Source organism: Pelobates fuscus, chromosome 3, assembly GCF_036172605.1.
Source record: "Pelobates fuscus isolate aPelFus1 chromosome 3, aPelFus1.pri, whole genome shotgun sequence".
NCBI classification, from domain to species: domain Eukaryota; kingdom Metazoa; phylum Chordata; class Amphibia; order Anura; family Pelobatidae; genus Pelobates; species Pelobates fuscus.
Genome location: NC_086319.1, coordinates 10,594,960 through 10,620,263, shown reverse-complemented (window position 1 = coordinate 10,620,263; position 25,304 = coordinate 10,594,960). Strand labels below are relative to the sequence as shown.

Genomic DNA, 25,304 nt, shown 5'->3' with positions numbered 1-25,304 from the left:
CCCATCCAACCCCTCCTCCAGTTCCTGGTGCCTTACCACCACTCCCCCCAGTTTCCTAACAAAACTTGCCATCAGGCTGTTCACCTTACCCCTGCATCTATCAATGGCTACCGGGTCCCGGGCGTAACGCCACCGCTGCCTCGGAACAATCTCCGACCATACCAGCATCACCCCGGGAAGCAGATCAACCAACCGGTTAAGATCCTGCTTCATCCATTTTACCAGCCTCCGCTGCGGGGTGAGGCCCAGGTCATTACCGCCTGCATGTAAAACTAGCATATCTGGCCGCGCCCCGCCTGCGACCATACCAAATATTGCCCTGCAGACGTCCCCCCAGCAGAAGCCCCGATACCCCCACCAGCGCACTACGAGCTGGTCCTCCGGAAAGCCCAGCTGCTGGCCTTGAGCTCGAGCTGCAGCCCTCCGTCCGGCCCAGAAAATGAAGGAATGACCCACGATCCAAGCGACCCGGCCTGGGGAAGAAAGAAAAAACACAGGATAAAACCACCCGTACCCCCCAGGCCGCCCCAATGTCCCTTAGTGTTCCAACATACCCAAGCGTACATATGAGCGAAACCTAACAGATTCCCATCTCCCAATCCGCTTGACTACCTCATCCCCCAAACCTAGACGTGTGGCCTCCGTGGCCGCCCCAATACGAAAGGAGTGGGTGCCGTATGCGCTGGCATCCAGTCCCATCCGACCCAGACTCAGACTGAAAACTTTCTGAAATTGGAAGCGAGAGAGCGACGAGCCATCCGCATGGACCAACAGGGACCCGCCAACCGCGGGCCTCTGACCCAAATACTCCGACACCGCAGCTACTGGGCACAATGCCGAGCCCGGCAGGGCCCCCAGCGTAACGTCCCGGCCCTTGCCTTCCACATCCGTCTTGGACCTAGCCAAGTGTACCACCAGCTTCCCATCCAGTATACGTACCCCAGACACCTGTAAGCCCCCCGTGGCCGCCCGGGTGTTGCTCACCAACTCCCCGACGCGGAACGCCCCAAAGAAAGCCAAAAGAAATGCCACACGGAATAGCGACACCTCAAATGCATTGAAACAAATGGAGGGCAGCGCCCGAACAAGCCCGTCCAGCACATGCACCGACACCGGGCGCCTAGCGTCGGGGGCCCTCCGAGCCCTCCGATACCCTTTGAGTGCTTGCCGGACAATAAACGCCTTGGTAAGATCCGCTCCACCATGGAGCTTGAACCAGAACGCCATTGCAGCCATGTTCCGGTCAATCACCGCCGGGGAGGCGCCCCCCGCCAGTAATTGAAAGGTAAACCACAAGAAGGCATCCAGAGGCGGCTCCCCTCGTACCCCTCGGCCCAGCCCGCCCCAGGAACGTTCCCATGAACTCCAGACCTTACTGTATGCGGCCCATGTGGCCGGTGCCAGCGAAGCCTTCACGAGTCCGCCAAGCAGGACGCTCCTAGCTGCCACATCTCGATCGGGCACGCCTGACCCCTGTCCTGGGCCTCCGGGGCCATCGTTCGAAACCGGGACCACTGAAAACGAGACAGAGCGTCAGCCACCTCGTTCAAGTACCCAGGCACATGGCGCGCGCGAAAAACCACATTCAGGGACATGCACAACAAAACAAAGCGCCGCAGCAGAGTTACCACCGGCCTCGATGCTGCAGACTGATTATTAACCGCGTGCACCACGGACATGTTGTAGAAGAAAACCACTTTCCTGTCCCTCAACCGGTCCCCCCACAGCGCCAGCGCCACCACCAGTGGGAACAGCTCCAGAAACGCCAGGTTACGCATGAGGGGGCTCTGCCCCCATGCCTCCGGCCATTTTTCAGCACACCAGCTCCCACCAAAGTAGGCCCCAAAACCCACGCTACCCGACGCGTCGGTGTACAGCTCTAGCTCAGCTGTCGACACGCCCCCTTGCCGAAAGAACACCGTCCCGTTAAAGTCCCTGAGGAAGGTATCCCACACCCCCAAGTCCGCCCGCATGGACGAAGATACCCGGATGAAATGGTGAGGGGACCTAATCCCCGCGGTAGCCGCCGATAAGCTGCGGCTAAACACCCTACCCATGGGTATCACCCTACAGGCGAAATTGAGCATTCCAACCAATGACTGCAGTCGGCGCAGGGTCACTTTTCGTGCCCGACGCACCTCTGCCACCACGCCGCGCAAACCTTCCAGCTTTGCCAGCGGCAGCCGACATTCCCCCCGCACTGAATCTATCTCCAGACCCAGGAAACTAAGGCACTCAGTCGGGCCCTCAGTTTTATCTGCCGCCAGCGGCACCCCAAAGCAGCCCGCCACCCATTGGATGGTACCTAACAAGTGCTGGCACGCGGGAGATCCGGCCGGCCCCACACACAGGAAATCATCCAGATAGTGCACCACCGCTTTATCTCCCGCTTCCGTCCGCACCACCCACTCGAGAAATGAACTAAACTTCTCAAAGTAAGAGCACGAAATGGAGCACCCCATGGGAAGGCACAAATCCACAAAGTAGCCCCCTTCAAAGAAGCACCCCAACAGGTGATGACACGCCGGGTGCACCGGAAGCAACCTAAAAGCAGCCTCGATGTCCACCTTGGCCATCAACGCACCACGCCCAGCTCTCTTCACCAGCTCGACCGCCTGGTCAAATGATGCGTAAGAGACCGAGCATAGGTCCCTGTCAATGTCGTCGTTCACCGACTCCCCTTTAGGATAGGAAAGATGGTGAATGAGCCGAAACTTCCCTGTTTCTTTCTTGGGGACCACCCCGAGGGGAGAGACCCGAAGGCCCGCCAGTGGCGGGGCCACAAAAGGCCCCGCCATCCTACCCAACCGCACTTCCTTGTCCAACTTCTCCCGAACCACCTCTGGGAACTCCACCACGGACTTGAGATTATGAGGGCAAGCAGTGCCACCCCTCTCCCGAAACGGAATGACAAACCCTTGCCCAAACCCCGCTCTAAGCAGCTCCGCGTCTGCCCTGTTACCGTAGCGGTTTAGCCAGGGCTCCATCGCGTCTAATTTCACTGGGGTTAGCCCCCGAGGTAGTGGGAGACCCTCCGCCGCCAACCGCGGCAGAGGCTCCTGTCCCCCCGGACTTCCCTTTCTTGAAACAACGTTGGAGCCCATGAGCCCCACCGCAACCCGAGCACTCGTGCTTGAAGCGGCAGGCTGCGCCCCACTTGCACTGGCCCTCATTAAAGAGCCAGCATAAGCCCTTCTGCGAGGCGGCCGACGAGGAGGACTGACCCTTAGCGCCAGCCGCGTGCTGAAAGGGCTGCGCCTTCTGTGCCATCATGAGCTTCATCCAGAGAGGCAGGTCCATCTGGTCCCACCGCATGCCCGGATTCGCCGCCAGCCGCTGCCGGAACTGCTCATCATACCGCCACCATGCCAATCCGCCATAGGTGCGGTATGCCTCCCATATGCCGTCCAAGTAGCAAAACAGGGACGAGCAGGAGCCCGGAGATTTTTCCCCGATCACGCTGGCTAGGATACAGAATGCCCTTAGCCAGTTACCAAAAGACTTCGGTATCTTGCGATACCTCCGCCGTTTCTCCTCCTCCTCTTTCTTTTCGTCCTTTTTGTCCTCCTCCTTGAGGTCAAGAAAGTCCTCCAAGGGAAGAAGCGAGAAAATCTCGCAAAATTCCCCCTTCCAGATTTTATCTTTCACCTCCTGCTTGAGGTGCACCCCCAGCGGGCCCGCGAAGGACACATACGCATGTTGCCTCGCTGCTTCCGTCACCCCCCCCGTCAACTCCGCCCGTTCGCTTCCCGCCTCACCCACGCTGGAAGCCGACACAGCGTCCCCGCCCGCAACTACCGCCGGGGTCCCTAGACCGGGCCCCACCTCCCCTCCCCCTTGCGTCCACACCTGCCCTACGCTACCTTGTGTGCCACCCCCCGCCCCCAGTGAGTGGAGTAGTGACTGCAGTGTTTGTACTAGTGCACTGGACTGTAGCGATTCAATAGACTCACCGGCCAAGCCCCTGGGGCCGAGGACACCCGGGGCTGCGCAGTCCGTCACTGCTCGTCCAGGATGAACGCCATCCGCCGATATCCCGCCAACCAGGGATCCCACCCGGTGCCTGGAAAAATCAGATGAGGAGCGACTCCGGGACCTGGAAAGAGGAGAAGAAGTCCTGGGCAAGGCGTACTGTTCCCCCACCACCTTCCCGTCCCGAACCGGGGAGCGCCTGCTAACCGCCAAAGCCTCCCGCCGGGTATCCTCCCGCCGTCGCGCCCCAAAGGCCCTGAGAGCCCTGCCACGTGGACTACGACTCCTACCATCGCCTTTGGATGCCAACCCCCGTTGAGACAACCTGGGGGACCCGGACCCTGCCGAACTCCCTGACATTGCGCGCCTGCGCCGGGGCCTCCGTCTGCGTGTCCTGGGGGCCCTCACCGGCGAGGGGCTAGCACTACCCGACTCCGAACTAGGCCCACCCTCCCCGCTTCCCGCCCCGCGCCCCAACCCCGCCGCAGCCCGACCTACCACTACACCTACGGAACCCAGACCAGGGGCACCTCCCCCGGGGCCTTCAACGGACGCGGATGGTGACACCCCGCTCCCCGAGACAGTTATCCCCGACCGACCGGACCTCGGGGCCTTACCTTTCCCCTTACCCTCTACCACCCTCCTAACATCCATCGAACCCGCAGGCAATACCTTCCGCCCCGCAAGAGAACTACCGAGGGACCCCCCATCCCCTCCCACGGAAGCCCGCCCAGTCTGCACTCCGCGGGACCCCTTCGCAGCATCCCGCACCCCCCCCAGGGGCCTTCCGCCCGACCCTTGCTCCCCTTGGGCCGCTCGCCTACCCGCCTCCCCGTCCGCCCGCTCCCTGGAATCGGGCCTCACTCCCCGCCTGCCCACCACGCCAAGGGGACCCCCGGAAGGAGCCCCTGCACTTGCCTGCTGTACGATGGGCCCGTCGTGGACCGTCCCAGTCCGCGTGCTGCAGTCCACCGCCAAGACCGATGGGGGTGCCCTCCTGGGCCGAGACCCCGCCCCGCCAGGCCCCGCACTAGGCCGTCCGGCCGCCATCTTGGATCCTGCTCCGCGCACGGCCCCCTCCGTGTTAGGGGTTGGTGCATCGATGTCCAGGGCAGCCGCCCGTCTCGACTCACCACGCCGAAGCCCCGGCCGCACACTGGGAGGCAGAGCCTCAACCAGGCAGCTCCTGGGCCTGCTACGACTTCCACTGGCTGTCTCCTGCACTCCCGTGCCACCGACCTCCGGTTCTCCTCCCGGGCTCAAACGCCTCGGGGGCCTCCTGGCCCTCGCCGGGCGTGAGTCTCCGGCCTCCTGTCCTGCTGCCGCAGCAAGGACCGGGCCCAGCTGGGCCTGCACCCAATCCGCTCCTTGTTGCCGCGCCGCTGTCCTGATTCCCTCCAAAAGCTTCTCCACGATATCCATGGCCCTGCAGAGGAGACAAAAGAGAAACCCTACCCAGAAAGTCTAGAGAGCACCGGGATGCACACAAACTGAACCGGGTAGGAAATTAGAAGTGAACCTTACAAAATGGCTCCTCCCTTAAATAGCCAATCCCGCATATCCCATAACCCACCTGTCCTGTCTGTTCCTCCTGGGCCCGCCTCCTAACCCCTGTCAAGGCCCTGTTCCGCTTAAGCTGCGCTTTGGCTACATGGGGCTACATGCTAGAGGGAGTGGGGTATAGTGACACAGTAACAGAGGGATTGAGGGCCCTGCTCAATGAGCTTACATGCTAGAGGGAGTGGGGTAAAGTGACACAAAAGGTAAGGATAGTATTAGACTACTGACAGTTGCAGAAGAGGAATCAGTTGGGAGCTAGTAACAGTTTAATTGATACGCTTTTATGAAGAAGTGGGTTTTTAATGATTTTTTGAAGGAGTGGAGACTGGGTGAGCATCTAACGGAGGAGGGAAGCGAGTTCCACAGGAACGGTGCAGCCCTCGAGAATTCTTGAAGTCGAGCATCAGAGGTGGGAGTACGGACAGAAGATAGGCGTAAGACTGATTTATAAACACATTTATTGCAGTTTAAAGGCACATTACTGGGAGTATTATTGCTGTGGAGCCACACCAACAATATGAAGCTCCTAGAAAAGAGGGACACAAGGAGAGAAAAGAGGGACAGATGGATTTGGGCTTAAAATAGGGGCTGTCCCTCCTGTACTGGGACACTTGGGAGGTATGCCCATGTGTCATGGATTACAACTCCCACTATGGCCAGACAATCCCTCAGCATTATGGGAGTTGATGTTTACTACAGCTGGAGTACAGAATGCTGTCTCCCCACAATGTAAGATATTACGTTTCAGCTTTAAATCCCCCTTATTACAGAATACGTTGTTCTCTGTTTCCAAAATCTGTCAGTAGAGTGTTGTCCCGGCCTGGGAGCTACGGCAAATTATATCACGAGAGCTCCGATAAGAACAGGAACTAAAGAACTTAGAATTTAGAAACATATCTGAGCTGAATTCCTGCCTGACTAGGTAGTGTCTGGAGTGGCTGTGCCTACGTATTTATGGTTTATAAAAGTACCAATGCCTGGCTCTCGACCAGCTATAAAGATATCTCTCAGTTTGCAGTGTGTCAGCCTACCTTGTGGGCTTCCTGTAAGTAATTAAAGTAATTCAAACAACATAACTAGTTTGCAATGAAATACGAGAAGTACACATTTTTTTTTATTTTGGCGCAGACATCACGCTGGTATTTTTATGCAGAGCTATAATCCGGATATCAGTAATAAACTCAAAGGGGTTATTTCCTATACTCTGAATTACAGCAAATTAAAACCCAAACGGCAAAACTGAGGAAAACATTCTCCAACTTCGCCACGGTCACAGCTTGGCATTTTATCTCCAATTCTGACATTCGGGTAATAATTCTGTACAATTCTGAGTTTAGTTAATACGCCTCGCGTTGTTTTGCAGGTAATAGAAATAATAATAATATGGGTAATCATGAGCTATTTGCAGCTGAGATGTGAGCAAATTAACGAACCGTGTCCTTTGAATACCATGAAGGCAGGTTCTGGGAAATGGGGAACTGAGAAGGCAAGGCAATATTTCAAAACCGTGACTGTCCCACTAGAATCGGGACGTTTGGTTGGTACTGTAATGTGTTTTGAAGTGCCTTTTGAGTGGACAGAGAGTTTGAAATAGTCTGGTAATAGCGCCTGCTGACGCAGTGACTACCTTCACGGTTTTATCCCAGGTTCAATATACCAAAACTGTGTACAATACGGAGAATTTAATCTTCATTTTCCAGCCCTGAAATAGGCTATTTTATAAATATCCCCTGTTATATCGTCGGTTTTATTTAGTCTATCTAAGAATAGTAAGGTCCCACCATTGCCCCATGTTAGGCAGCCCTGCCCGTTACGATGGCCTGCGTAATGTCCAGGAATTTAGAAGGGCTGGGTCCCATGTTAAACATTAAAAGACAGCTCATTCTCTCATTCTCAGAGGTGACCTCACTCTGTAGCACTCGATGGGGGTCTCGTCTACCTCCATCACTTGGGAGAACGCACAATGACACAAGTGTTCTCCGGGTACAGACAGTGAGTGACTCAGTATATCCTGGGGGGAGGTGATTCTTCTAAAAACAGCAAAAAATTATCCACCCAAACTTAACCACAAGAACAGAAATCGGTTTATAATTAACCCATTGAATCGGGTGGGATCTGGTCTGGTTTTGTGGGAATCATTCTTGAGTAAAGTTAATTGACTAGCGCACAATATGAAAAGGATCTCTGGATATTTATATAATCTGTGGGATTCATTCACTAAAGTATACATTTTAATTAACTGAGATTCAAATGTCAAATTTGAGGCAAAAGCAGCTGATCTGGAAATAGGTATTCTTTCACAGTTTGGCTATTTTAGCCTGAATTTCAAGTCACTGCATTACAGAATTTATAAAAAATGAACCCCAATATTATCATGTATTTTGTGTAATTATCTGTTCCTCCATTACTTCCTGCTTTTATCCGATTTGTCGTACCCCATTTTCCAGCCGTCTCACCCCTGGTCTCAACCCTTTCATGTCATTGTGATTCTCTGATGTACGACTTGTAAAAAGGGTTTATTTACTAAACAGTTAACTCCAGTAAACTGGCAGCAATTGCTGTTTGCACTCAGTTCTGGGTTTAGACGCCCAGGGAACAAGCACCGTGTGTTTTATTTGACCCGATTTATTGGATTTATTTATATTTACTGGAATTGTGGAAAATGGACAAAGCAATTGTGAATATTAGGTGAAAATGTCTGATTTTGTAAAATTTCCCGGTTTGTTTATTTGACCATTTACAGTTTCATTACTCATTCTCCTCCCTTTCAGTCAATGGTTTCTTTTTTAATTTAGTCAGTATTAGATAATGTGAAACCCATAAATAATGGCAAATAAACCCGGATCCTTCTGTTCTTAAAACACATTTATTCAGGAATCATTTCTTTTTTTTTTTTTAATTCTTTATTTTTGTAGTGCAGAGAATAACATACGGCTTGTCATGCCCCAATAGCAATGAACAAAAGAGTGTAAGATACATAGTTTACATGCAAACAGGCATTACGTTTAAGATGCACAATTTTTTTAAATAGGAATAACAGGAATATAAACAAGCTTATTTAGAGATCTCTCTAGATCAAGATTATGACAGCTATAGTCAATGTATAGATGGACCGCTAGGTATGGAATTGAGTAATAGAATACAAGAGATTATCACCTAGCAATGTTTGCTTACTTTTCTGTGTTGCTTTATGTTTTGTGCTCGTAATTGGTCATTCTAATGCAGCTAGCACTTTACATCAGATTACATACCATCTAAATTATTTCTCCAGCTTCCAATGGAGCTGCTATATTTTTACAAGCTAGTTTTGTAACTGGGCTTGTTTTGCTGTATACTCTGGCATGGTTTGTCGGCAGGCTATGTGTAACAGGAATTTTTAACTACTAACATGCTGGGCTAAACAACGCAATGAGGCCTAGGACACAAAGGATAATTAACAAGCTAACATTGCTATCTAGGTAATGAGGTGTCAAATATAAACCACAGGCTGGATCGATGCTGGTAGGGTTCACTTGGGGTTTGTCTCAGGTCAGTCCGTGTACCAGGCAGCATGAGAGGCGCAGAGGGAGTCAGAATAGTCCGTGTGGAGTAAGTCTTAGGCTACTGAGATTGGGTATTTAGCTGGTGCAAAAGCTCTGGGCAGTCTGTGCTATAAATACCAGTGTGTTGCAGAGAGCAAGTCTATCCGATGCCCCTTGTTGGTTCAGCTCGGGCGTTGTCGTCTTCGACCTTTCCTTTGTGGCTGGTCAGTCCGGTGCCGCTGGTGTGCGTCTGGGGGTGGTCCAGCGTGGTAGTGCTCGGCAGGTAACGACCCCTCTGTTTCTCACCATGCGGTTTGCCCCAGGTCAAGATGAGGGTCGGGGCGTTGGTTTTCCGGCGGTTCTCTGTAGCCCTGGAGTGCAGAGTGGTTACACTCAGGCCTGAGATTCTATATTTGGTTGCATCGCTTGGTCTTTGGGGTTGCCCGGCGGTCCTGTTCCTGTGTGCGTGGGAGTGGGTGCAAGCACCCGGGTTGCTTGGATCCCTGTCCCGCCATTGCGGTCGTCGGTGCTTGCGTGGCTGAATGGCCGCCTTGAAGGTCCGCAGAGGGAGTCCATAGTAGCGCAGGACGTATCCATGAAGCCACTACACGGGCTGCTTGATGGTATGGCATTCCGCCGTCACACAGTATCATGCATAGGCTCGCGCAGAGCCGGTCAAGGGCCTTCAGGGAGTGAGTGTGTGAATGGCTGCCCGCGCTCCCTCTCTGTGGCCTTATCTTGGCGGCCATCTTGGCTGAGCTCTGGCTGCTCCGTGTCTCTGCTGGCTGTGTAGTCGTGGTTGCTCGTTTGCCAGTCATCGCTACAGTCTTGCTCCTGTGTGTGTCTCCAGCTGTGGTTGCCGGGATAACCCTCACCGACAGGGGGGGGGGGAGTGTGCCGGGGAGACCTCCAGGTGAGTGGCTGCGGTCAGCTTAGGGGTCGGCCGCCTCCCTTGCTGTGTCCGAGTAGGCCTCTGGTAGGCCTCAGGTCGATCCCCGGGTAGGAGCCTCTGAATTTGGTCGGGATGCTTGGTGCTTGGCTCTGTAGTTTAGGGTCTCCTTCTCCAGGTCGTTTATTCGTCTTTTGTCGTGTTTTTGCCCTGATTTTAGCTATTTTCGAGCTTTTTGGCCTGGAGCTCGTTTCATGTGCGACCGTTCAGCGCGGCCGCTTAGCCCCGCCCCAGGAATCATTTCTTTATGTGACTGCCAAACATTTTTTGTTTCCTCTTTTGGTTGAGACCCAGTGACCGCATTAACCCGGGTTATTTCCACTCTAAACATAGGAGACGCTCCATATTGGGCTCTCACACCAGAAGTGACCCTCTCTGACTTATCCAACCTCCAAATTCCTGAAACCACATCACATCTGTTTACACGCTACACGCCCCACGTCCACCTCAACGAGTCCTGGAATAGGCTGCAAAGTGGCCAGTTTCATTTTGAGGGCATTTTGTTCTAATTTGGATAACTTTGGCAAAGCCGATGTTAATAAATTACATTCCCCATGGTGATTTATAAGATGTCAGGAATGTGTGAATTCACCAGACCTGCTTGTGATATAAAGGAATGAGGGAGGGGGTAGAGTCAACTTCGAAACCATTATTCATAAGGCGAACACATGGCACAAGGTATGTGGTAAAACTGCTGGTCATGAAATGTTGCCACCATTGGTTAGCAGACAGCGGGCATAGAAAGCGTCACGCGTGCCCCCTCTCTGCTCTGTTATTCGTTGTTTCTAACTAGTTGTATTTACAGCCCAGCATTGTAACCAGGTTAGATAATTTCATTATTAGAAATCCATGGTCTAAGTTATAACTCATATCCATTTTACAGCCATTAGAAGCGATAGAATATCTCCCTCTTATCTGAAAATGTTTGTTTAATAAAATCACGTCACATACAAACAATAGAAAAGGTTGTTCAGAACACTGCACAGCAAGTGGAGAACAATGGTTCTGTACAATCATGGCTCCTGGTTAAAGTCCCGTCGATGGTTACAGACAGAGAGTAATACAGTAATAATGGCGGTGACACAATGCCGCAATTCAAATCATAATCATAACGTACAGCTTGAGTTTTCTCTTGGTGTTGTGCTAACGTTACACACTATGGTCAGGCTGTGAGTCGCGCATGTCAATTGGTTTTATCTGACTAGTAATATAACTCGTTTTGGCACATTGTATGAAACAGCTTGAATTTAAATGCTACAAAATTAGTCATAAAAGGTCGTGAAATACAAGTTAACATGGAAAGCTTCTAACAGACAAAGGTAAATGTATCATGGATCAGACAATTGGATCAACAAAACCACTGGCTGAAGGCAACGTGTGGTTAACTGTAGTAATGTATAAACTGACGTCACGCTAATCACAAACTGGATCAGCAGTCTTCCTGTCCTGCCGTGTGTTACCGAGTCATTAAATAAATCTATAATTAGCAGCACATTGCACTTCACATGCTCTGTGTAATGCTAGTAATCGTAGAAATGTTTGTAAAAATGAGGCATGCAGTAAATAGGCTAATGTCATCACGTTAGTATGTCGTCATATCTAATCGCCTGTCATTTTATCGTGTGGACTTTTAATGACAAGGTACATTTTGGTAGCCAGAGGCCAGTGAGTTCCTGCTTTGGTACTCCAGCTGAGAACAACTCAGAGGTTTAATGTATTGTAATCTGTCAATAGTCTGCAATCCCGGTAAACATCTGCATCGTTAATCTTCCAAATCCGACAGCACTAATTAATTATATGTGTAATAATGTATAACAGTGTATCCGTGTGTGATGGAGATCTCTGTATTCTTTCTGATACAATATTGGGTGCATACAGGGTTATTCATTACAGTGAAAATTCCACGTGAATTTCTCATTTACAGCCAAAGCAACCTGGAAATATTATCTAAATCATATGTCCACAATTCAGCTACTTTGGCTTTAAATTCAAAACGAATTCTCACGTTAGTAAATAACCCTAATATATATCCATAGCGTGGGTTGTGATCAGTGATCAGAAAGCCGCCATGGACTGCACAGTTCCCACCTTGTGGGTCTCATCGGCATGGCGCTGGTTCTGGACTGGAAGTTGTAGTCTCTCTGATACCGTATAGCTAGGTACCGGTGACACCAAACACAATTAAACTCCCTACAGCAACATCTCAGAGAGACAAAAATCCATGTTTCAACCAGCGCCCATTGGTAAGGATATCTGCCGAAATGGAAAATGAGCGAAAAAGGAAAAATTCTCAGGCACTCACTACCCAGGTCTTTATCAAGCTGTGATAAATCAGGCAAATTTATGGGACACTGCAACGTTTCGACCTGTGTCCAGGTCTTTATTAAGCTGTGATTAATCAGGCAGATTTATGGGACACTGCAACGTTTCGACCTGTGTCCAGGTCTTTATTAAGCTGTGATAAATCAGGCAAATTTATGGGACACTGCAACGTTTCAACCTGTATCCAGGTCTTTATTAAGCTGTGATTAATCAGGCAGATTTATGGGACACTGCAACGTTTCGACCTGTGTCCAGGTCTTTATTAAGCTGTGATAAATCAGGCAAATTTATTGGACACTGCAACGTTTCGACCTGTGTCCAGGTCTTTATTAAGCTGTGATAAATCAGGCAAATTTATGGGACACTGCAACGTTTCAACCTGTATCCAGGTCTTTATTAAGCTGTGATTAATCAGGCAGATTTATGGGACACTGCAACGTTTCGACCTGTGTCCAGGTCTTTATTAAGCTGTGATAAATCAGGCAAATTTATTGGACACTGCAACGTTTCGACCTGTGTCCAGGTCTTTATTAAGCTGTGATAAATCAGGCAGATTTATTGGACACTGCAACGTTTCGACCTGTGCCCAGGTCTTTATTAAGCTGTGATAAATCAGGCAGATTTATTGGACACTGCAACGTTTCAACCTGTGTCCAGGTCTTTATTAAGCTGTGATAAATCAGGCAGATTTATTGGACACTGCAACGTTTCAACCTGTGTCCAGGTCTTTATTAAGCTGTGATAAATCAGGCAGATTTATTGGGCACTGCAAAGTTTCGACCTGTGTCCAGGTCTTTATTAAGCTGTGATAAATCAGGCAGATTTATTGGGCACTGCAAAGTTTCGACCTGTGTCCAGGTCTTTATTAAGCTGTGATTAATCAGGCAGATTTATTGGACACTGCAAAGTTTCGACCTGTGTCCAGGTCTTTATTAAGCTGTGATTAATCAGGCAGATTTATTGGACACTGCAACGTTTCGACCTGTGTCCAGGTCTTTATTAAGCTGTGATAAATCAGGCAGATTTATTGGACACTGCAATGTTTCGACCTGTACCCAGGTTTTTATAAAGCTGTGATAAATCAGGCAGATTTATTGGACACTGCAACGTTTCGACCTGTGTCCAGGTCTTTATTAAGCTGTGATAAATCAGGCAGATTTATTGGACACTGCAACGTTTCGACCTGTGTCCAGGTCTTTATTAAGCTGTGATAAATCAGGCAGATTTATTGGGCTCTGAAACGTTTCGACCTGTGTCCAGGTCTTTATTAAGCTGTGATAAATCAGGCAGATTTATTGGACACTGCAACGTTTCGACCTGTGTCCAGGTCTTTATAAAGCTGTGACAAATCAGGCAGATTTATTGGACACTGCAACGTTTCGACCTGTGTCCAGGTCTTTATTAAGCTGTGATAAATCAGCCAGATTTATTGGACACTGCAACGTTTCGACCTGTACCCAGGTTTTTATAAAGCTGTGATAAATCAGGCAGATTTATTGGGCACTGAAACGTTTCGACCTGTGTCCAGGTCTTTATTAAGCTGTGATAAATCAGGCAGATTTATTGGACACTGCAACGTTTCGACCTGTGTCCAGGTCTTTATTAAGCTGTGATAAAGACCTGGGTACATGTCGCAATGTTGCAGTATCCAATAAATCTGCCTGATTTCTAGTGCCTGAGGATTTTTCTTTTATACCTGTTCTTATGGGATATGCTGACCCATGCTCAGTCAGCACCCTGTGATTTTTTTATGAGTGAAGTCCCTCTTTTTCTTTTTTAAAATGTAATATGAAGTCTCAAACAAGATGCCTTCCTGTGCTAATTTGCATGTCAAGCTGGGAATTCTGGGATAGTTGTGCAAACTTGAATTCTCCAGTTTTTCCAGACCTCTAAACGTTATCTTGAAATTGAGTGTGCCCACTTTTTTAATTTTACAATAAATGCAGATATCAATAGAAATTATCACTTTTATACATTATACTTGTTACACCCCCCTGGCTGTCAATCAGACAGCTGGTCCTGTTACTTCCTGGTTGTTTAGCTCAGTGGAACTAAACTCAAGAGACAGCAATTGTCCAGAGCATCTGCCTTGTATAGACTTGTCTTTGATCTGCTTTGGGAAGTTTGTGATTGGACAGCCACAGAAAGTCTGGGCGGGGTTAGAAGTGTTATATTCAGTCTTCAATGAGAGTGGAAATATTGCAGCCTTTCTAATTTTGGGCAGACAAGATGGGCCAAATGGTTCTTATCTGCTGTCACAATCTATGTTTCTGTTTCTAATAGGAATATACTATCCCTTTGCAATAGGTAAAAGGGCACCATTTATAATAACCACTTTTAATTCAAAGGTTATCAGAGATTAGAATTGATTTATATATATTTTATAAGTTATAGAGTATCTTTATTTCAAGGATAAACAATATAGATATAATTGCACTTTGAAAAGTTTGTTCTGTAAAATCGATATATATTCTATGATGGATCTTTTGGGACTTTAATATCCGCTTTGAACTACACTGAAACGCATTGCGTTCCATTGAAGCCGTGTCTGATGGACCGGACGAAACCGGATATGACGCGGACAACCCGGATATGGTGCTGAGAACCCGGAAGTAGGAGGTGAAACGCATGGATGCGTTCCACCAAAAAAGACCGCGAAAATTGAAATGAAAACGGAGTATTTAAGACACCTAAGTACACAAGAACATTATCCACTCCAACTGAGGAAGCCACATATCGGCGAAACGCGTTTTGGCAATACTTTGGACACTAGTAGACTTTTTATTTGCATTCTTTTTATCCAGTATTTTATTCAATAAATGTATCTTTGGAATTAACCCTATCTCTGCTGCCTATCCTTGGGAAAGGAGTACCAAACATCTTCCAAACACCACCAAAGGGGTTTTGGATCACCCTAAAAAGATCCTAAGGAGATTCATACCAGAGCCAGGTCCAGTATATGGCTCTTCCTTTGTGAGTGTGTTTGAGTAATATCTATTCTACATATTATATATCGAGATAGCTGCACTATTCTGTACCTCTCTATCTTTACAGTGATACAGTAAGAAGAGAGGGAAGTATATCTTTATTTTGCCACTACCGTCTCCACCTATTTTTTTGTGTGTGTTATATATGATTTAAGGTGAAGGTGTAGAGGATACCTCTCAGGTGTTAAGAGCTAGTATCATTGCTATAGACCAGGGGTAGGCAACCTTTTAGCAGCACTGTGCCGATATAGGATTGTGATGTCCCGTAGCGTGCCGATCCTATTTTTGTAAATTGAGGTGTGTATGCTGCCGTATTCTGCTTGTGTTATTTTTACTGTAATTGCTTTGTATCGTTGTATTTGTGCGTTAATGAGCTATTATATTGTATATGTTCATTAGTAGTTTATGGTATCATGTGTGATACACATGAATGTGGGCTGTGTATGGGGGCTGCTTGTGGAATTGTGTGTGTGGATGGATATGTCACATTGTGTGTTTGGTAGTGTGTGTTAGCTGTTTGGGGTTTTGCATGTGAGAGGCTGCATGTGGGATTGTGTGCATGTATGTGGATTGTTAGTGGTGTTGCGTTTGTGGGGATTATGTGTATGTTTGTGTGTGGGCTGTTCGTATTATTTGTATGAAGGGAGGCTTATTCTGCAGGTCTGTGTATATCTAGCAGTGTGGGTGGCTTCCCTGGGTTCCAGTGGGGACCAGGCTGGCCAGGTACAGGTCAAGGACAGGAGCTGCAACAGCAGCTGCAGGCTGCTGTACTACAGTGTGGATTCCCATTCATAAGTGCTGGGAGGAACTGATCTGAGATCACTTCCTCTACGTTCTGCAATGCATACATTGAGGATTTTCCTTCACCACCTTTTCGTATTAGCAGATATCTGAAGTTTCACTGGGACTCCTGATAGGCCAGAGTGTGTTTGGCTCTAGCAGCCTTGAGTGCCGTGCAAAGACACCTCGAGTGCCGTGCACGGCACTAGTGCCGTAGGTTGCCTACCCCTGCTATAGACATACCATTCTCTTTTGTGTTCTAATAGGAATTGTAATAGAAATCTCCATCTTTGTCAAAACATCTGTCGGGAGGAACAAAGGGAGAGAAAGAAATGAAGATTCTCAGAATATTGTGTACATTATCTCTCATATTAGAATATACACCGTGAGCAGCAACATCCATTATCTGTACTGTTCATATTAGAGTGTAAGCTGTGTGAGTAAGGACCGCCTACTCTGTATTGTACTCTTCACATTAGAATGTAAGCTCTGTGATCAAAGACCTCCCTCTCTGTGTTGTAACATTCATATTATAGTGTAAGCTTTGTGAGCAAGGACCTCATTATCTGTATTGTACTGTTCATATTAGAGTAAGCTCTGGGAGCAAGGACGCCCTTCTCTGTTTTGCAACATTCATATTAGAGTGTAAGCTCTGTGAGCAAGGACCTCCTTCTTTGTATTGTAACATTCATATTAGAGTGTAAGCTCTGTGAGCAAGTACCTCCATTTATGTAGTTTTGTTCATATTAGAGTGGAAGCTCTGTGAGCAAGGGCCTCCTCTGGAATACAACCTTTTTTCAGCGTATCCGTGTAATATCCAGCAATATACAGTTATACACATTCAGTGGCTTGTCGGAGTATTAAACCGATCGCCATAATTGTGGTCAGGAAGGATCCACTGTGAGACATCATCCACCGGGCTTTTGTTTGCCTTCCTCTGGATCAGATATTATTAATCCTGAGAATTGCAGCAATGTTAACGTTTTTGCCTGTATATTGCAGTATAATAATATACTAGAAAAGCTACAATTTCTGGGGAAATTGTGTGAAGTGTTCTTGCCTCCACCAGTAGTCTACAACTGGAGTGGGCGGAGTAACTGTTATTATTTATATAGTACATTTAATTCCAACGTGGTTGCACAGTTACATTAAAACATTAGCAGGTGTACAAAAGGCCCTGTCTATGACATCACTTGCTGCTGCAGCCTGGCACAGGTCAGAGTATTTTGGCGGTTGCCATCTTCAAACGGTCATATTTTAAAAAACTATAAATCCTACAGTGAAGAGCTTTATATTGTGAGAATCACAAGACCCAGACCTACATTTTGATGCTTCGTATGTCTCTGAAGTATTAAAAATGAAGGCACAGTCGCAGTTTAGAAATTGCCCTTCAAGTTTGAGCTGGCTTGAGTGAAGTTTCAATGAATGTCAATGGACTGCGTGAGTTGCAAACAAATGGTCATATTGTGAGAACTATCAGGACATTTTTAGTGGCAGCAGGGATAGCTGAACGTTTTGATATAAGATTTGTGTAGGTGGGCCTGAAAATGAGGGAGTGGTGGCAGTTTAGAAATCATGTCCTCATTTTTCAGCTTTTGCCAGCTCCCACTCTAGCTTTGCCATTCATTCCTATGGGACAAATTTCGCCACAAGAACGACGATATTCCGAGAACCATTCGGCGAAACGTTCCACAAAGTAATAGCAATCCGATCGGGAACAATCTGCATGTTTTGGTATATTTTTGTCTATGTAGTGTAAAAACTGTAGGAGGAGTTAGGGTGGCAAATTTGGCTATAATAATATTAATATATATGTGAGATAACATTAAGTGGTCTTGCTATGCAAGAACACTTAATTATAATAAAAAATAATAAATATGTCTGTGATAGTCTGATTGTGGATCACTAAATAAATCATCAATAAATGACATTGATCTAAATAAAGAAAGTGAGAGGATTGGTTTTATAATCCGTATCTAAAGATCATGTAGAAAATAATTCAAAAATAATGGAGGAAATTGTGATTATCGGTCACTCATCTTGAATCAAATCAATGTCTTTACCCCCCGGTAACTCATATCCCAAATACACAGACTCCTAAGTAGCAAAACAAAACCCAACAAAATTCAGCTTCAGCTTTGGTGTAAAAATGCATCAAGACAGAAGTTGGAATTGATGGTTATATTTAATAAACGGTGAGTATAAGGGGAGGTAAGTACAGATTTTGTAAAAGCTCAGCATTATTTTCTTCAAATTTTGTCATTTTTGTCCACAGCAGTGATTACGCAATTTTTCGACACAGATGTGTTAAGAGCAGATAACCTGCTCCAGTCTGCTCACTCTGGAAGGAATATCACACATCATGTGTAGTAGGACTAATCACACATAAAATGCTCTGGGACCGTACAGGAACAGAGACCATGAAAAGGACAGACAAATCATAAAAGAATCTCGGGACAAAAAAATGGATTTCCTTGTAATTTTATGAATCTTTAATTGGTAGAACTGTACATCACTTCCTCCTGAGACAGTCTACATTTTCTTTTATGTAAAAAGAGAAGGTGGATAGTCTGACAAATTGTTTGTGGGACGATGGCGCAGTGTAAATTTACAGACCATCCACCTCCTCATATACTGAACTCACTGCACCAACAGAATTACAGGGTACATGTCGATCATTCTCAGCCAGGAATGTCTGGACAAGAGGATGGTATTGTAGTCCATGACATTACATATCGAGGTAAGGGACAGACAGCAGTAATCATCAGCTAATGAGAAGTAATTATGATGGAAGCGATGCTGCAAAGGCAGGGGACATTGTCATACAGACACTTCATATTTTAAACTAGCCATTCTGTCTACTCCGGTTCAAGAGTGAATCTTCTATAAAAGTATTAGAATGTAAACACTCCTAGTGCCTGCGTTTCCTTATACCCCTCTACATCAAGAGTCAAATCACTGACTTCAGTGCCCATTCTACCAGCTCTTTTATTGTCTCCCTTAAACAGGCTCCTATAGGAGGTACGAACATCCACTGCTGCTAATTCTGGGGTTATTCACTTCTCACAGAAATTGCCATACAGGCTGGATAAATAAAAAAAATGGTACTAGATCAGATTTAGGAACTTTCTGCCTAAAGTTTGAAATGTGATGATCAACTACCATTTGGGGTTTAGCGAATAAATCCTTTATTTATTAGTTTTAGCTTTTAGAGTGTATCCCAAAGCAAATGTTAAATATTCCACAATTCCCTCAATACGATCAATGAACAAGTAAGGATGAGCGAGTGATGTGAGCGGTTACCGAGCACAGCCGCTCTATGGGAGCTTTGTTTCTACTTGCCCTCATTACGCAGAGAATAAGAGGAAATGGTGGCGACATATTGGAAAATCTTTCAATTTTACAGGGGTTTAAAATAAATCACTTTCATCAACGCCAATTTTTGAAACACGGTAACAGTTTCTATTTTTGAGATGTGATTGCAACAAGAGAAAAATTGTGTCAAAAAAAAATGTTTCTTTTTTTCCTACCTAGGAACATGGAATTTGATCAATTTGAATATTTTCAGATTAAGGATTCCTTCAAGCATTTGGAACGGAGTGCACGTTGTCCACAAAAGAGAAATCCTTAAAGAGGAAAGCAAAAGAATCATATACAATATTTTGGGAAAAAGCAAACTTTCTAATGTTGATGGAAATCCCCATTAAATATCATAATTACAATTTGTATTGTGACCAAAACAAGTGAAATAACAGGATATTACAAATGAAATGTTACAAAACTATATGAACACAAATCGATCTGCACAGGCGCAGTTTGTCGTCCTTCGTTTAAGCAGTTTAGAGATATTTTTTTCTTCTCCAAATTCATTCAGTTTGTGTACTGAGTTCCCGAAAAGGTAATTAAAAATAAAGCCCATGGAATCCAGTGAGTGAGGTTCTGGTTACAGAGAGCAGGACGCTGGGTTCTGGTCCATGACGTTCACCATCACTGTACATATTGAACATGTTTATAGTGCGTTCTGGTGGAGGAATGCTGCCACCTGCTGTTAGGACTCTGGTACAGGCTGGCTGTGAGCTCCACTACGTGTCTTTAGCTGGGACTGAGCAATATCTGCCAATGCCGTCTGTATCTTCTCCAGTAACAGGTCCCCTCTATATACCACCTCCTCCAGCCGAGCTGCAGCAGCGTGATTCTCTTCCTCCAGCTGAAACAAACTGGCAGCCTGGAATACACAGGACAAAACTGATCACAAGCAGATAAAAAACAGAAACACAGCGTGCTCCCAGGGCAAATATTATTTACGAATAATTGCAGCATTTAATTTCAAAGGGGGCTTCATATAAAAGTCCAATTGGAAGTGTGACAGTAAATTAAGCTCCAATCCATTGTCAGCTGATACCAAACAGAAACAAGAGGGGCTGGAAAAATCCCAATCTACTATTCACAGCTGTACATAGCAAAGTATTTAGCCCCTTAAGGACACATGACATGTGTGACATGTCATTATTCCATTTTATTCCAGAAGTTTGGTCCTTAAGGGGTTAAATAAAGGACTCCCCAGGTGAATCGATTGATCAATGTGTTAATGTTATCCAAATGTAACGTTCTATAAAATATTGTTTTGTACACACTCATAAATCTGATGACGGTGAGCTTATATTTTGCTAAAGCAGGATGTGTCTGGGGTCTCAGCCAATCCATAGACTCCCATCCCTTTAAGGAAGAATTAGTGAGCACAGTTAGATATAACACGTGCAGGAACTCTTCATATTCTTATAAAAGGGACAATACATAGGAGTGACTGACTCTAGCAGAAATGAATATTAATATACTATGTCCTGTCATTTGCTCCCTGAGTGTCTGGCTTGCCCTGTAACAATTTTCTGTTGAGTGGAGTAATTTCTAGGATAAGGCTGGCTGAGAGCAATGAGAATGTTCTGACAAAGCAGAGATAAGCAGGCCATTACGTAGACGATGTAAATAACCAACCTGGAGAGCTGCAGTGGATTCCTCACTGGGCAGCGAGTCGATCAGTACATCGATGTCCTTTGCTGTTCTCGCAATGAGCGCTGCAAAGAGCTGAGCATATTCTAAAAATAAACCAACAAACTGAATAACCGGGTTCCAGAAGAAATATCACTATCAAATCCTACATGTTATCATTCAATGTCCTTTAAAAAACACCATTTATCAAGCACCATGAGCCGTTTAGTGCTTTGAAGAGGTCATGGTGCCTGGAGATTGTATGTGCAGCGTTTCAGCTGCTTAGCATTCCAGACGGTTAATGTGAATTCTGTGCACGTGGGTCTGTCGTTCACACATGTAGCACTCTGGTGACAGACATTCCACGGCGGTGTGGCTCCCCCTCGGTCATTCCTGACATCTCTATGACTGCAGTGAGCAGGAGTGAGGCCACGGCACTCATTATTAAATGGTACCTCGAGCATAGAGTCCCGAGGGGACCACAAACCACTCCTTCAGTAGTCAAAAGCAATTCAGAAACGGACATCCACGAAAGGTAAAAGCACATAAACCTTTATGTAAGCATCAAAGAAAAACAAGTTACCTGTTTTTCTTTGGTTTTTACTATATATTGGGGCTGATGTGTACTGTAGTCGTTGCTGCCACCCAGGAGTGCTGGGAGTGAGCGCAGGACTTATCTTTCTGTATTCACTTTATTTAAACATGTTACGCTTTAATCATGTATAATATAAACCCAAAACCAATATCAATTTATACCCATCAAATATATGTGTATCATGTGCGCAAGCTCCCAGCTGAGAAGCCCTGACTAGTCAAAAAGGGGAGGGCTACGAATGCTGCAGACAGAAGATCTACAGCTTTATTTAGATAGAATCCCCAACAAAAAAGTGCATAAACAAACAAAATTTATGTTTTCATTGCGGTCGGTGTAGGACACTGGTCAGACCAGCACCCCCCCAATACATAAAGAAGCAGGTAAATATGAAATCTTTTTACAGCCTGCAGAGTGAGGCAACTGTCTCATCCAAAGCAAAAGCTAAAATACAAGATTTATGTTTTACTTTCCATGGATGCCCTTCCTGAATCGTCACAGAAGTAGCATTGGGCTGTAGGAGAACTGGCATTACCTCTAAGTTTACGCATTTATTGTTTTAAAGTGGGAGAATTGGATGATGCCAGCAGGGTTCCTCCAACAAAATAAAATAGTGTTTGATTGTAATAAACCCTTAATACCAACAAAGCATCATGGGAGCTGTAGTTCTAGAACTACACAAGACTTTAATGCATCACATGACAAGATATCGCTTCCTAGCAGCCGCAAGATGATTGAGGGAATGTGGTGTAAAGTCACGGCGACTGTATCTTTCTCTGAAAAGGCAGCATTTTCATCGCTAAGCATGCAGGGACAGGCTCTAGAAAACAGAACCAACACATTAAAAGCTGCAGTTGCTGTGGTGATTATAGTTTCCCTTAAAAATAAACCACAAAAAAAAACAAACAAAAAAAAAACACAGAGTGGTCATTGCTGGCGAAAGTTACACCTAATGTGGACCAATGAGCTAGGAATTGTGGGATGGCACACGTCAATTAAGGTGGGTTGTCCATATAATGACACCACGGGGAAGTAAAAATCTTCGAGAGTTTATTCTCTAAATCAACAGATCTTTTGGTGATTCAGCGAGATTACAGGCACCAAACCAAATATATAGAAAAGTGCCAACTTCTCTCCTTACCTTCTGTGGGATTAGTGGGCTGGTCTTTGTTGATAGTAGTTTGGAGGTTGGCAAACGATGCGGGCGGCGCACACTGCTGGAGAACACCAATGGCATTGCAAAACTGGTCTGCCAGCTGAAAGCACAAGAAAGAATAATAGATATTTAAAATACAAAGGAGGCAGATCTTACATCATATTCTCTGCTGAACCTGCCCTGGAAACGCACAGATTCAGTGAAGGAATGGGGGCATCCATTCACATTATAAGGTATACTAAACTAAGCCTGTATTGCTGAACCCCCTACATCAAGCATGTCAAACTCGCCGCATGCAGCCCACAATGAATTTACCCTGGTTGGGGGCAGGATTTACCCTGGTTGAGGGGAGGGGGGCCAGTATTTACTCTGGTTGGGAGGGGGAGCAGTATTTTCCCAGGTTGGGGGAGGGGGGGAAGCAGTATTTTCCCAGGTTGGGGGGGAAGCAGTATTAACCCTGGTTGGGCGAGGGGGGGGGGGAGCAGGATTAACCCTGGTTGGGCGAGGGGGGGGGGGGAGCAGGATTAACCCTGGTTGGGCGAGGGGGGGGGGGGGGAGCAGGATTAACCCTGGTTGGGCGAGGGGGGGGGGGGGGGAGCAGGATTAACCCTGGTTGGGTGAGGGAGGGGGGGAGCAGGATTAACCCTGGTTGGGCGAGGGGGGGGGGGAGCAGGATTAACCCTGGTTGGGCGGGGGGGGGGGAGCAGGATTAACCCTGGTTGGGCGAGGGGGGGGGGGAGCAGGATTAACCCTGGTTGGGCGAGGGGGGGAGCAGGATTAACCCTGGTTGGGCGAGGGGGGGGGGGAGCAGGATTAACCCTGGTTGGGCGAGGGGGGGGGAGCAGGATTAACCCTGGTTGGGCGAGGGGGGGGGGAGCAGGATTAACCCTGGTTGGGCGAGGAGGGGGGGCAAGCATTATTAACCCTGGTTGGGCGAGGAGGGGGGGGGGAGAAAGCAGTATTAACCCTGGTCGGGCGAGGGGGGGGAGCAGTATTAACCCTGGTCGGGCGAGGGGGGGGGGAGCAGGATTAACCCTGGTCGGGCGAGGGGGGGGGAGCAGGATTAACCCTGGTTGGGCGAGGGCAGTATTTCCCCTGGTTGGGGGAGGGGGGGGCAGTATTTCCCCTGGTTGGGGGAGGGGGGGGGCAGTATTTCCCCTGGTTGGGGGAGGGGGGGGGCAGTATTTCCCCTGGTTGGGGGAGGGGGGGGCAGTATTTCCCCTGGTTGGGGGAGGGGGGGGCAGTATTTCCCCTGGTTGGGGGAGGGGGGGCAGTATTTCCCCTGGTTGGGGGAGGGGGGGCAGTATTTCCCCTGGTTGGGGGAGGGGGGGCAGTATTTCCCCTGGTTGGGGGAGGGGGGGCAGTATTTCCCCTGGTTGGGGGAGGGGGGGCAGTATTTCCCCTGGTTGGGGGAGGGGGGGGGCAGTATTTCCCCTGGTTGGGGGAGGGGGGGGGCAGTATTTCCCCTGGTTGGGGGAGGGGGGGGGCAGTATTTCCCCTGGTTGGGGGGGGCAGTATTTCCCCTGGTTGGGGGGGCAGTATTTCCCCTGGTTGGGGGGGGCAGTATTTCCCCTGGTTGGGGGAGGGGGGGGCAGTATTTCCCCTTGTTGGGGGAGGGGGGGGGCAGTATTTCCCCTGGTTGGGGGGGGGCAGTATTTCCCCTGGTTGGGGGGGGGGCAGTATTTCCCCTGGTTGGGGGAGGGGGGGCAGTATTTCCCCTGGTTGGGGGAGGGGGGGCAGTATTTCCCCTGGTTGGGGGAGGGGGGGCAGTATTTCCCCTGGTTGGGGGAGGGGGGGACAGTATTTCCCCTGGTTGGAGGAGGGGGGGGCAGTATTTCCCCTGGTTGGGGGGGGGCAGTATTTCCCCTTGTTGGGGGAGGGGGGGACAGTATTTCCCCTGGTTGGAGGAGGGGGGGGCAGTATTTCCCCTGGTTGGAGGAGGGGGGGACAGTATTTCCCCTGGTTGGAGGAGGGGGGGGCAGTATTTCCCCTGGTTGGGGGGGGGGAGGCAGTATTTCCCCTGGTGGGGGGGGGCAGTATTTCCCCTTGTTGGGGGAGGGGGGGGGACAGTATTTCCCCTGGTTGGGGGAGGGGGGGACAGTATTTCCCCTGGTTGGGGGGGGGGGGGGCAGTATTTCGTGTTTTTACTCACTGAGTTCAAGGCGTCCTGTAGTTGTGTCAGACGATCCGCCATCTTGGAATCTGGCACCCAGACACTGCGCCCTCTGCTGGCCGCGCTCTCCTATTGGCTGCTGCGGGGAGCTCAGATGGTCTCTCCCAGGATCCCCCTCTCCTGACAATGGTGTGACCTGCTCCGAGTCGCGTGGCTCTGATTGGCTCGAGACTAATGATGACGTAGCAGTGTCCATTTTGGAGGAGTTCATTTCGCAGAATGTAGGGAACTGTGGGCTTCGGGAAAATGTCTGCCTCTCTATACTTGTTCTATGGCTTATTCACTAATCAGAAACACCAACATCCT

At 47.9% G+C, this 25,304-nt stretch overlaps 1 protein-coding gene across 1 annotated transcript; it reads right to left on the bottom strand.

Annotated features, from left to right (window-relative positions):
* Positions 1-18,560: 18,560 nt before the first annotated feature.
* Positions 18,561-25,102, bottom strand: MED21 (mediator complex subunit 21). The gene is made up of 4 exons (XM_063445040.1): positions 24,978-25,102; positions 22,811-22,925; positions 21,084-21,184; positions 18,561-20,316 (listed from the first exon to the last, which is right to left on the bottom strand). The coding sequence occupies exons 1-4, from the start codon at positions 25,017-25,019 to the stop codon at positions 20,140-20,142; spliced, it is 435 nt and encodes a 144-aa protein (XP_063301110.1). The 5' UTR covers positions 25,020-25,102; the 3' UTR covers positions 18,561-20,139.
* Positions 25,103-25,304: the final 202 nt, after the last annotated feature.

What these genes read in the sequence shown, in the direction of transcription:
- MED21 (XM_063445040.1), bottom strand. Translation starts at nt 25,019, where the DNA reads ATGGCGGATCGTCTGACACAACTACAGGACGCCTTGAACTCA. An exon ending in TACAGGACGCCTTGAACTCA is followed by an intron (nt 22,926 to 24,977) that starts GTGAGTAAAAAC and finishes TTGTGCTTTCAG; the next exon opens with CTGGCAGACCAGTTTTGCAA. An exon ending in AATCCACTGCAGCTCTCCAG is followed by an intron (nt 20,317 to 21,083) that starts GTTGGTTATTTA and finishes TGTGTATTCCAG; the next exon opens with GCTGCCAGTTTGTTTCAGCT.